The sequence below is a fragment of the Manacus vitellinus genome, unplaced genomic scaffold, assembly GCF_001715985.3.
Source record: "Manacus vitellinus isolate BGI_N305 unplaced genomic scaffold, ASM171598v3 scaffold_44_pilon, whole genome shotgun sequence".
Classification (NCBI taxonomy): Eukaryota; Metazoa; Chordata; class Aves; order Passeriformes; family Pipridae; genus Manacus; species Manacus vitellinus.
Window position 1 is genome coordinate 416,846 of NW_021940565.1, and position 12,227 is coordinate 429,072.

Sequence of the window (12,227 nt, forward strand, 5' to 3'; positions counted from 1 at the left end):
GTCTGGACTAAGGACTATACAGAGCTATGGCAACATCTGCACATACTTATTTTCTATAACCCCTGATCGATAGGAAATAAATCAGCCCAGCTAAGGGTGGTGCAGGAGAGCTGCTCCTTGAGGAAAAGCTGCTGGGTAGCTCGGTGCAGCCCCCACACAGGCTCTCCTTGGCTGTTCCTGCCTGACCTGGGGCTTCAAGTTCCCGTTGGCAAGGATGCTGGTGTGCGTCAGAGCGTGTCCCCAAGCAGGAGCCACCTCGGAGGTGCCGGCACACGCGGTGTAAATAAGAGGGAGGTGGAAATAAAAGCTCACTGAGCACAGCTGCAAACTTTGCTTCCATACCAAAGGGGACCTTCACTGGTTTTGCACCAGTTTGACCCCAGTCAAGTGCTGGAAATGCCCAATCCTGACTATTTTTATTGCTCTGTAGTACAACATGAAGCCTCCACAAGGACACGTCTCATGCTCAGCCTTGAATCTCAGGACAAGCCCTCCAGGGAAGGCATTGGGGTCTAGCTGCTCTAGGGACCACAGCCTAAGGAAAGAGGTGACCCAAACTGGCTCTGTCCCTAATATCCATCTCCACAATGCTCACCCAGATGCTTCCTGCCTTAGGTGTGGTGCTTGGGTGGGAGAGGGTGTTTGGAGGGGAAGGAGAGCATGGGGAGGCCCTTTTGGGGAAGGCATTTAGTGGTGTCCCCCAGGGTGGTGGTGGAAAGGGGAAGCTGTTAATACCCAGGATGGTTTGCTGGAAAAGACAGTGCTCTGCCTGGTGTGTCCACCCACTAAAACACCCCTCTGTGCTTTGAATCAAAGAAAGGATACTCAGATGTCCTCATTTACACCAGGGAAGGCCGTGGGGCGACTGGTGTAAGACCATCCATACCAGTCTGTGGTGGTGTGAAGTGGCTATGGATGAGGCCAATGTCCCGTGGACCTTGTGGAAAAGCATCCCCTTTGCTGTACAGACCCAGGTGGAGGAAAAGGGGAGAGGGACCCAGCCAGGGAGCATCCCCTGCCCAGCCCCACCTCAGCTGGAAGTGGGTCAGGAGCCACCTAAAATCCATGGATGGTGACGGGATGAGGAGATAGGCTGTGTCAAGCCTGTCTGTGAGGCAACAGGCAGGCTCCCAGTGCACCAGATATTTAAACAAGGTGTTTTGCTGTCACAGCCATATTTAATGCTACAAGCAGTGTGTTTCCATGGGCAGGGTTTAGAAAGATGCTGTTCAAGGATGCTTTCGCCTTGGCTTCTCAGCTGAGAGCCAGAGTGCTGCTTTCCTCCCTGCAATGTGGGAAGGGGATGAAATCACGGAGAGTTTAGCCCATGGTCATCATCTAAAACATCCACAGGGTTTCCTGCCAGACCCTGGCTCCCACCATTGCCTCCTGGGCACAGCAGCTTGTCCCAGATCAGTGTGGCAGCAGGACCCATTGCTGCAGGGCAGCAGAGGGTCAGGGGGGTTCAGTCCTGATCCTTGAGGGCCCCTTTTGTCCCCAGACCACATCAGCTTAAAGACCACCAGCAGATATTCCTGAACAGGGGAGCGAGGTGCTTGTCTCCTTCAGACAGACGCTGCATCCCGGCTGCCTGCTTCCCCCCTGGGCCAGCTTTGGTTGCAGGCAGGGAAGCAGGCAGGGAGGATTACAGAGCAGCCAAAGTGCCTCAGCTGCTCAGCCATCACCCACACGTGACAGCACGTGAGCAGCTCTGTGAGCAGCTGGCATCAGGTCCTGCCACATTTTGGGGGTGGCAGATGCCCCCTCCAACACTTGTGACACACAGTTAGGAAACCCACCTGGCATTGCCTGTATCCCACCCCAGCATGGGGTCCCGATTTTTTGGGCCAGGATTTGGCCACCTCGTGGCCACGGGTGACTCCACTTGCCGGGAGCAGGAGGCAACTGCCAGGGCGTTATGTGGCTCCCTGCCAGGACGGGAAAAACCAAGGTGACATGAGAAAAGATAGTGTGGGGGGACAGAAAAAGCCCTGCCTGCTGCTCCTGCCCGCCCCACTGCCCCGGCACCCCAACCTGGTGATGCGAAAATCTCAGCTTTTGTTTAAAATTCACAGGGCCCCAGCCCCCAGGGCTGAGCGAGAAGCTGAGAAAACGTAATCAAAGGGCACCCTTAAGGGTTTAAAAATAGAAAAGAGGGAGGAAAAAAATTTAAAAACCATATTATTACATGTTAAAGCATGATGATTCATCTGGCAAAGCCCCGTTTGGGAGAAGGCGGGGTTGGTGTGTGCTCAGCAGGGACAAGCGCCTGGGCTCTGGGCCCCCACCAGCCACCTTCCTGGAATAAAAATCACCTGCCCTGGAAGCACTGCAGTGACAGGGTCCCTGCTTTTAGCCAAACAGCTCTTGCTGCCTGACAGCACACCTTGCCTCACCCTGGTTTGGCCAGACCTTGCAGATCCCCATCTCCCACCTTCACTTACACATTCAGGCTCTGGCCCTGTGGCTGCTGCCTCCAGAAAAACTCTGTCTTTAGTCCTGCAGATACTGCTACGCTGGACTTTGAAAGTGGAAAGGCCTTGACTCGAGATAAACATCATTTGCACTTGAAACACCGCTGCAATAAGCCCAGCCAATCTTGTGGTGGACATCCATCCATCTATCCATCCTTGGGGTGAATATCCACCCATTCATCCATTCATCCACTCACTCACCCTTGGGGTGAACCTCCATCCATTCATCATCTCAGCCACTAGCAGGACACAAAGAAAAGTCTAACATCAACCACACATGGTTCAATCCATACCTGGAGAAGCTCATTTTTCCAGTTCCCTGTGATTGTTATTTTTTAGCCTCCCCCTGAAATGAGCTGCACACGCTCATGACAGGCAGCCCCAAAATGTGGAGCACAGTCACCCTGCTGTCCCACCACAGTAGCAAACTCGGCTTGATGGGCTGATGTGCGGCAGAGAAAAACATAAAGAGAAAGCCACAAATTCCTTAAACAGCCATTAGTCAGGACTTCATTTAACTTCAGCAGCAGCCAGCACCCCTAACCTTAAAACCCCTAACCATAAACCCCTAACCATAAACCCTTACCTCCTGTGGCTCAACCAGTCCATGCCCCCCCTGGATCGCAGCTTTCCCCGTGTCAGCATCCCAGCAGGCATTCCAAAGCTTCTGGTTGCTCCTGGTTTATATCCAAGTCCTCATGGGCTTCCCTGCTCCGTGTTGCAGGGCAGGGCTGTCCTGGAGGATCTCCGTGGGGTGAGAGAATGAAGAATCCTGCCAGGCAGCAGCAGGATGGGGCGGCAGGACCTCCCACGCGCTGACGGGCCCCCGCCGATGCTCCCGTGGCCGCTGGCCCTGCTGGCCCTGAGCGCGTGCTGTCGCTGGGGGGTGGCCGGCGGGGCGGGCAGCACAGTGCCCCAGCAGCATGCTGCCCCCTCGACCCCTTCCTCTTCATCCTCCTCTTCCTCCACCCGGGCACCCCTCGACTGGCTCCTCACCGACCGCGGACCCTTCTACCGAGCCCAGGAGTACGTGGACTTCATGGAGCGCTACCGGCAGGGTTTCACCACCAGGTACAGGATCTACAGGTGAGAGAGAGGCCATGGGCACCCCGAGAGGGAGATGTGGGGGTGGGGGGCTGCAGGGGGCACGGCAGACCCTCCCTAATCCACATGAGCTGACCCCAGTGTGTGGGAGGAGGCTGCCCATCAGCACAGACAGTGGGTGGGTGGATGTGAGATGCTGCTTTCCCAGGGATGCTCGTGGTGGGGCCAGGCTAGGCTCCAGGCAGGATTTACCTAAGCCAGGTGGGCTTTGGTGCAGAGGCTGGGATGGAATCAGCCTTTAGGGCAGGAGGCACAGAGCCCACTGGGCTGGATGGGTCTCATGCATACTCCAGCCCCTTTGGACATCCTCCACCTACTGATCTGCCCTGAACTGGAAACTGGGGAGAGCAGAAGGGCCAGCATGCACGTGGTGTTCATCCTTCAGCCCCTTTGTCCTTTTGCCATGCACAGAGACATCTCTGTGCCAAGTTACTAAGCCTACCTGGACTGGCAGCCATCTGGGGCTGGGGTGCTGCTGACTGACCAGCATGTGAAAAGCCACCCTGACTGACCCTCTGGCATGTCCCCAGTGCCATCACCCCCTGGACTGCTGCAGTGGGAAGCTATATGTGTGGGGCCAAAGCTGGAGGGGGTTTCTTGTCAGCAGAGAACCAGATTTGGCAGAACTGGGGTCCACTGACTGCAGCAAAGGGTCACCCCATGATAGCCGCCCTGGGAAAGCCACTCCACCACCTCCAGGACCTAAGTGGGGCTGTCACCTCCCAACGAGCCCTTTTTCCTTCCTCTCCTCACCACCAGTGCTGAGCCCTGGGGGTTTCCAGCCTGCCTGCTGCCTCTTGGGAATGCTGACGTGGCTGCTGGGATGGCAGCCTTGTTATGCAGCCTGGCACCCCCAGAGAGCTTCTCTCCCCTTTCCTGTGTGCTGACACTGCCATGCTGAGGGACCTGCATCCTCCGGGGATGTTGCTGGTGACGGTGGTGGGACAGGAAGGAGGACTTGGAGGAACAGCAGCTGTCTCACACCTCCTCTGAGGCAGAGAACATGCCATCAGCCTCCGGGGCTTGCTTTGTCTGTGGGATGGGATGGAAGAAACTGGCACCCCAGCCCCAGTCCTGAGGGAATGTGCCTGCAAGGGGAGAGGCAGCATCCCCCCCCAGCTCTGCTACTGGCACCAACATCCCACTTTCTAGGCCCAAAGATCATGATGGGAGGCAACCTGACATCCACCAAGCCCACCGGCTGCTTTGCCACCATCCACCCCTCTCTCCTTCTCCCTCTCCCTCCCTTTCTCCACCAGCCCTAATTAAACTGTCTGAAAGCCACCGCCTGGTTTTAATTAGAGCAAAATGCCGAAGATTAGGCTGAAATTTGCCGCCGGTTGTTTACGGGGCCATCAGTTGTCAGAGGCAGTGACAGGCTGGTGCTGCTCCCTGGGGCCAGGCAAGGCCAGGGGGCCCATTCGCAGCCTCTGAGGCTACAACCCACTGCATCCCAGCACCTCCAGCTTCCAACAAAACACTGCCTATACTTAACACCACGATACCCCCAGACATTGGATTTTCACCTGGATCTGTAGGCGTGGGGCTGGAGGATGGATGAGACCCATCTGGCCCAGCCCTGCCCTGGGCTGTGATGAATGCCTGCCAGAGGTGCTGGATTAATCAATATCAGGCATCTCCGCTGCTTGTAGCTCGTTATCAGCATCAATGGCTTAGGGAGGGACAGCACTTCTGTCCTGGCTGGATCCATACCTGGCGAGCACGCAGCAAATCCTTCACCTCCAATGGGGAGGTCGGAATGATCCTGAGAGGAGTTTTCCAGCTACTCACCACCCGTCCTGAGGTGGAAACTGGGGACAGAAGAAGGGAGAGCATGCATGTGGCATGGCCAGACCTGCTTCAAACTCTCTCCCCACTGCTGCTCTCCTCCCGCAGAGAGTTTGCTCGTTGGAAGGTGAATAATTTGGCCCTGGAGAGGAAAGACTTCTTCAGCCTACCACTTCCCCTGGCCCCCGAATTCATCCGCAACATCCGGCTGCTGGGACGCCGGCCCAGCCCCCAGCAGATCACTGACAGCCTCATCAAAAAGTATGGGACCCACTTCCTGCTGTCTGCCACGCTGGGAGGTGAGTGCTGGGGGTCCTCACCCCAACTCACTTCCCTTGCACAAGGAGCGTGCAAAGGAGGGAGAGTGGGAAAATAAGCACTGCAGGAGGAAACACGGCCAAGAAAGGGAACGTGAGGACCCCAGCAGCCTCCCAAAAGCATTGTGTGTTCCCCCAGGAGAGGAGTCCCTGACCATTTTTGTGGACAAGCGCAAGCTGAGCCGGAGGGCAGAGCCCGCTGTGGGGGCTGGGAACAGCTCGGGGGTCTCGCTGGAGACCCTGCACCAGCTGGCAGCCTCCTACTTCATCGACAGGGAGAGCACACTCCGGCGGCTCCACCACATCCAGATCGCCACGGCTGCCATCAAGGTGGGCGAGGGCGGGAGGGAGGGAGGGAGGGAGGGAAGGGGCAGAGCGGGGAAGCAGCAGCCCCGGGCCTCGCCAGTGGCCCCTCAAAGCTGGCTGAGATCCTCAAACAGCATCACCAAATAGGGCAGAGCACTGAAAGGTAACACATTCCCGTTATTTACGGGAAATTGGGTACGCTAATAAAGGCACATTTTTCAGCGGGCTGCAGGCAGGGCTGCCGCCTGTCAACAAGCCAATTAGCAGGTAATTAGTTGTCCTCTCCAAGCATTGCCTCACTTGGGCATGGGGTAGCACATGCCCTGGGTCCTTTCCTATGTCCCTGACCACCTGCACACCCCCCCTTAGGTGACTGAAACACGGACGGGGCCACTCGGCTGCAGCAACTACGACAACCTGGACTCGGTGAGCTCCGTCCTGGTGCAGAGCCCTGAGAACAAAGTGCAGCTCCAAGGTAGGACCGGGCTGGTGGGGACATGGAGACGGACAAGTGCCACCGTGGGATGCTTTGTGGGTGCACAGGGGGGTGTAGGGGAGGATGCTGGCACAAGATGCTGCTTTGAATTTAAGGGCTGGGGAGGAGAGGGGATGAAAGTAATGAAAGCTGGGAAGGATGAGGTTGTTGCTTGTCTGCCAAGAGGAGCCAAGATCGATGCAGAGCCCAGACAAGCGGCTCCATAGCAAATTGATATGATAATCGTGCGAGGGTGGGCGCCCGGGGCGGGGAGGAGGCTCATGCCCTCCTCTCCCGGGCAATGTTTGAGGGGCTCTGCGGGTACCCTGACGCTCCCGGGGCTGCCTCCCGCTCGCAGGGCTGCAGACGGTGCTCCCCTCCTACCTGCGGGAGAGGTTCGTGGCGGCCGCCCTCAGCTACATCGCCTGCAGCTCGGCCGGGGAGCTGGTGTGCCGCCGGAGCGACTGCCGCTGCCAGTGCCAGCCCGCCTTCCCCCGCTGCAACTGCCCCGAGGCAGACATCCAGGCGCTGGAGAGCAGCCTGGCCCAGCTCTGGAGAGCCTGGGAGAGCCACCACGGCCAGTTCGAGGAGTCAGGTGAGGCTGGGGAGACCCTGCCAAGCAGCTCCTTCCCCTTGTGAGCAGACTAGGCTGGGCAGTGGGGCTCCAGGGTGGTTATCTCACCGTGAAGACCTCGGAGCTCGGGTGGAGGGAGGTGGCTGTCAGCCCCACCTTCACTGCTTGCTCTCCTGATGCCGTCTCTTTCTCCGCACAGAGGAGTTTCAGGCCTTGGTGAAGAGGCTCCCCATGGACCGTTTCCTGAACAGGACGGCCATCTCCCACTTCTGGGCTATGGATCTGGATGTCCAGCATCGCTACCAACAGCTGGGCACCAGCCTGAAGCTGCTCTCCAGGAAAACCTACCGGCTCATCCGGCGGCTCTTCAACCTCAGCAAGCGCTGCCACCGGCAGCCGCGCTTCAAGCTGCCGAAGGAGAGGTAGGGTGTCCCAACATCCCCATCCTGTGCCAGGGATGCTGCTCAGCTGCCCGTGGAGGGCTCAGATCTGCAGCCCACCTCCCTGTGGCTGGGACTGGAGGAGCTCCTGCCTTGCTGGAGGGGTGCGTGGAGATGAGCAGACAGCATGCCTCTGCCATGCCACCTTGGGACGTGGCCCTGAGAGGGGGTCCAAACCTGGAGGTGGAAAATGGGGCTCAGTTCATAGGGGGCCACCAGCGGAGCAGAAAATGAACACAAAGTGGGGAGCTCTTCCATCCCTAGGGAAAGTCAGTTGTGTCCCTTGTAAGCACCTCTCCTTCTGTGTCTGCTCTCCATCAGGTCCCTCCCTTACTGGTGGAGCCGCGCACAGTCGCTCCTGTACTGCAGCGAGACCACCGTGCCTGGGACCTTCCTGGAAGAAAGCCACAGCTGCACCTGTCCCTCGGACCAGCCCTCCTGCCAGGGCTCCATTCCGTGTGCCTTGGGCGAGGGGCCAGCCTGTGCCAGCTGTGCCGAGGACAACAGCACCCGCTGCGGGACCTGCAACCACGGCTACGTGCTCGCCCAGGGCTTCTGCCGCCCCGAGGTGGCCGACTCGCTGGAGCACTACCTGGGGCTGGAGACGGACCTGCAGGACTTGGAGCTCAAGTACCTCCTGCAGAAGCGGGACAGCCGCATCGAGGTGCACTCCATCTTCATCAGCAACGACATGCGCCTGGGCAGCTGGTTCGACCCCTCCTGGAGGAAGCGCATGCTCCTCACCCTGAAGAGCAACAAGTACAAGCCTGGGCTGGTTCACGTCATGCTGGCCCTCTCCCTGCAGATCTGCCTCACCAAGAACAGCACGCTGGAGCCCGTCATGGCCATCTATGTCAACCCCTTTGGGGGAAGCCACTCGGAGAGCTGGTTCATGCCCGTCAACGAGGGCAGCTTCCCAGACTGGGAAAGGACTAACGTAGATGCCTCTGCCCAGTGCCAAAACTGGACGCTCACCTTGGGCAACAAGTGGAAGACCTTCTTTGAAACGGTCCACGTCTACTTGCGGAGCCGCATCAAGTCCCTGGATGACAGCTCCAATGAGACAATCTACTATGAACCCCTGGAGATGTCAGATCCCTCCAAGAACCTGGGGTACATGAAAATCAACAGCTTGCAAGTCTTCGGCTACAGCCTGCCCTTTGAGCCGGATGCTATCCGTGACCTGATCCTCCAGCTGGACTACCCCTACACCCAGGGCTCCCAGGACTCGGCCATGCTCCAGCTGCTGGAGATCAGGGACCGGGTGAACAGGTTGTCACCCCCTGGCAAAACCCGCCTCGACCTCTTCACATGCCTGCTCCGCCACCGGCTCAAGTTGGCCAACAACGAGGTGGCAAGGATCCAGTCCTCCCTGAGAGCCTTCAACGCCAGGCTGCCCAACGCCCTGGAGCAGGAGACAGGCAAGCTGTGCAGCTAACGGCCTCGGAGCCAGGGGGCTGGGAGAAAGGACTTCCTGGGGAAGGGCGGGGGGAAAACAACCACCCTAAAAAAATTTAAATCAAGGCCTTACCTTAGTGCCAACCGCGTGCTTCCATGGTACACCCAGCGACTGGCCAAAGAGACACGGGGCTCGAGCGGATGGAGGGTGCCAGGGGACTGTGGAGGAAGGATGGCTCGTGCAGCACAGCATGGCTCCAGGTGCGGGGATGATGCCAGCACAGCCGCCACGTCAGTGGCCGGGGAGATGTGCCAATGGCCCAGGGGGATGTGGCCTGGCCAGAGGCAGCTGCTGGTCCTGCTGGAGCAGGTGCCCCACCCACCGTGAGGATCCCCCGGCAGCGGCCTCCTCGTCATCCCAACTTTTGTAGTCTTTTTAAGAGGTTTCTTACAGGCGCCTTTGCACCCACATCCCCCATGATCCATCCTGCAGCCAGACCCTCGCACACGGTGCTGGTGGGGGTCCACAGCACAGGGCCCCAAGATCCAGCAGATCTCCCCTGGGCCCTCTTCAGAAGCATCTCACACCTGCTGGGGCACCAAGGCATCATCCCTGCCTTGTGTGGGAAGGACCTGGCACCTGCACCATGGACGCTGCCAGCACAGACACCGGCGGAGACCTCTGGGCCACAATTCCCTACAAAAAAAACAAAAAACCCTAAAGCAAAAGAAAGAAAAAAGGAAAAAAAAAAGTTTTATTTATGTATTTATTTATTTGGTTTGTTTGGGAGGGGTTTTTTTAAGCTTATTTATTTGGGGAGTGTCATTTCTTGTCAGTGGCTCCAGCCAAGAGACATCTTAGTAAAATGTATCTGTTTAATATATTTTTTAAAAAAATGCCTTTTTTGAGCAAAAGAGCAACCAAAACCAACTGAGATTAAAAAAAAAAAAAAAAAGAAAGAAAAGAACAGAACAGTTACTGTCATCCCTGGCCCTGGCTTTTCCTGTGCTGTGAGCCTCCCTCCCTCTCTCCCTCCTTCCCGGTGCTGCTGCCGCTGCCGTGCTCAGTGCCTGACTGGAATATCAAGCAGTGGAGCTGCCCGTCTGTCAGATGGGAACGATGGGTACCCAGACAAGTGGAGCTCACTGCTTCACTGGATGCCCTCATTCCTAGGATGAGGATGAGCTAGGGAGAGGAAGGAATCAACCCTCTGACCCACAGCATCCCCAAAGCAGGAGGTGTGGACAGAGGGGATGGTCCAGGGAGAAGGAGAGGAGTGTGAAAAGTGTAGCAGTGTGTGGATCTGAGCCTGCTCCCTAATCCTCCCCGCCTGTCAAGACTTGCCTGCTTGGATGCTGCAAAAGCAGTGGTAACCCAAACTCATCCATCCTGCTTCTGTCACCCGACTCTCCTCCATCCTCAGGCTGGGCAGATAAAGAGATAAACATGAGTAAAATAACACCAGGAGAGATAAATAGATAGGTGAGAGGAAAATAAAACTGGGATAGATAAACCACACTTGCTATTTATATTCCCTGTCTAATCTATCAATCCATCAGCCTGGCTCTTGTGGCTGTAGCATCCCTCAATCTGTCACCTGGATGTCTCTTCTCCACACATCTGTCTTCCTTTGCCCACCTCTCCTCCCTTGCCTCCCAATCCTAAAGGAAAAAAGAAAAAAATCAGGCAATTAAACACACCAGGAGGAAATGGGAAGTCAAAGCCATCATTTCTGCTCCCCAGGGGAAGCCAGGAGACATCAGCCGAGGGATGAGGAGGGTATAGGTGGGAAGGTTGGCAATGCTCCTGAGCAGGCAGGGCTGCTGGGAAGCTTCCCAGCTAGTAAGGCTATTTTGGCTTCTGCTCTGCATCTTCCTGGGCCTTCACATCACTTCTTGGTTGCCCAGAGAAGCTGTGGCTGACCCATCCTTGGAAGTGTTCAAGGCCAGGTTGGGTGGGGCTCTGATCAACCTGGTCCCTGTCCATGGCAGGAGGTTTGGAACCAGGTGAGCTTTAAGGTCTCTTCCAACCCAAACCATGCTATGCTTCTTCTCCCCATCATCACATGGGCCATGTGTCAGGCTAACATTGATCTATTCCACCCTCTGTCTTCTCCAGACAGAGCATTTCCTACTGTGTTTTCCAGTGCCCTGAACCAGTCCCACATCCTAAACCCATTTGAACATGAACACAAGAGCTGTTGGGATGATTGGCAGCATCTCATGGAGCCTCTTGAGGCGTCCACTGAGGGATGGACCCCAGGCTTCTCTGCCTCAGTGCTGGATCCAGAGACAGGCAGGTGTGCAAGGACAGAGGTGGATGAAAGCTCTTTACTTCCTATCTAATGCAAAAAATAAAAAGGGGGAGAGAGGGGGAGGCAGACAGCTGGAGAGATGTGCTGTCAACTCTGCATCCTCAGCAGCTGCCCCCAAGACTGCACTCTCCTCTCTCCACAGCTCCCCCCCAGCAAGATTCCATTGACTATGGATCAAAAGTAAAAAGTTTGGCCCGAAGTTGCCAATTCCCATCAGGAATGAGGCGGTGCACAACATTCCAAGGCTGGCAGCTGGCACAGCACCTTCTCAGCAAAGCACCCCATTGGGAAGCATAGGAGCCTGCAGACAAAACCATCAGCCCCCAACACCATGGGGCTGCACACTCTCTTTAACCCACTGGAAGAAAAGACAGGGCTGGTTCCTTCAATTTTGCTGCCAAATTGCTGTATTTTGGGAGAGAACCACTTCCACCTTTTCAGGGGGGCTGAGGGGTAAGTGTGTGAGTTAGAGGAAGAGCAGCAGCATTGTACGTGTCCCAGGAAGGGACCGTCAGGCTGCACGGGAATCTCAGGTGGAAGCAGCCAGGTCCTCCCATCCCTGTTGGGCAATTAAGGCACTCAACGGAGGTGATTAAGAGGATGAGGTTAATAACTGGAGGTCAGCATTTGATTACCTTGCAGTGTTTTCCCCTGCAAAGAACAACGCCAATGGCAGCAGAGCTGGCTGGAGAGTCACTGCTGCACAGCACCAGCAGGGTCTGGCCTCGGGATATAAACAGCCAGTGTGCCACCCTGAACCAGGAATTCGGCGTCAAACCCATTAGGTTTTAAAAACTGGGTTTATCCTTACCTGGGGTCTGTGTTCACAGGAGATTCTCTGCAGCATGAAAGCCATAAAACTGCCTTTAAATAACGAGTGGAGCTCCTCACTTGCTTGACTGCAGACACCTCGGTTCCCTCTGGCCACATTTATTCAGCAGCTCTGCCAGGGAAAAGGAGGCAGGGGAAAGGCTGGGATGTTTCATCCCCAGGCCCAGCAGCAGGAGGGGGTTATCTGCAGAGCTCTCCCCAGGAA

At 56.6% G+C, this 12,227-nt stretch overlaps 1 protein-coding gene across 1 annotated transcript; it reads left to right on the forward strand.

Annotated features, from left to right (window-relative positions):
- Window positions 1-3,264: 3,264 nt before the first annotated feature.
- On the forward strand, window positions 3,265-9,808 carry BRINP2 (BMP/retinoic acid inducible neural specific 2). The gene is made up of 7 exons (XM_029962257.1): window positions 3,265-3,560; window positions 5,475-5,665; window positions 5,823-6,013; window positions 6,359-6,464; window positions 6,823-7,059; window positions 7,238-7,460; window positions 7,800-9,808. Exons 1-7 carry the CDS (start codon window positions 3,265-3,267, stop codon window positions 8,914-8,916), a joined length of 2,361 nt encoding a protein of 786 aa, XP_029818117.1. The 3' UTR covers window positions 8,917-9,808.
- The last annotated feature ends 2,419 nt before the right edge of the window (window positions 9,809-12,227 follow it).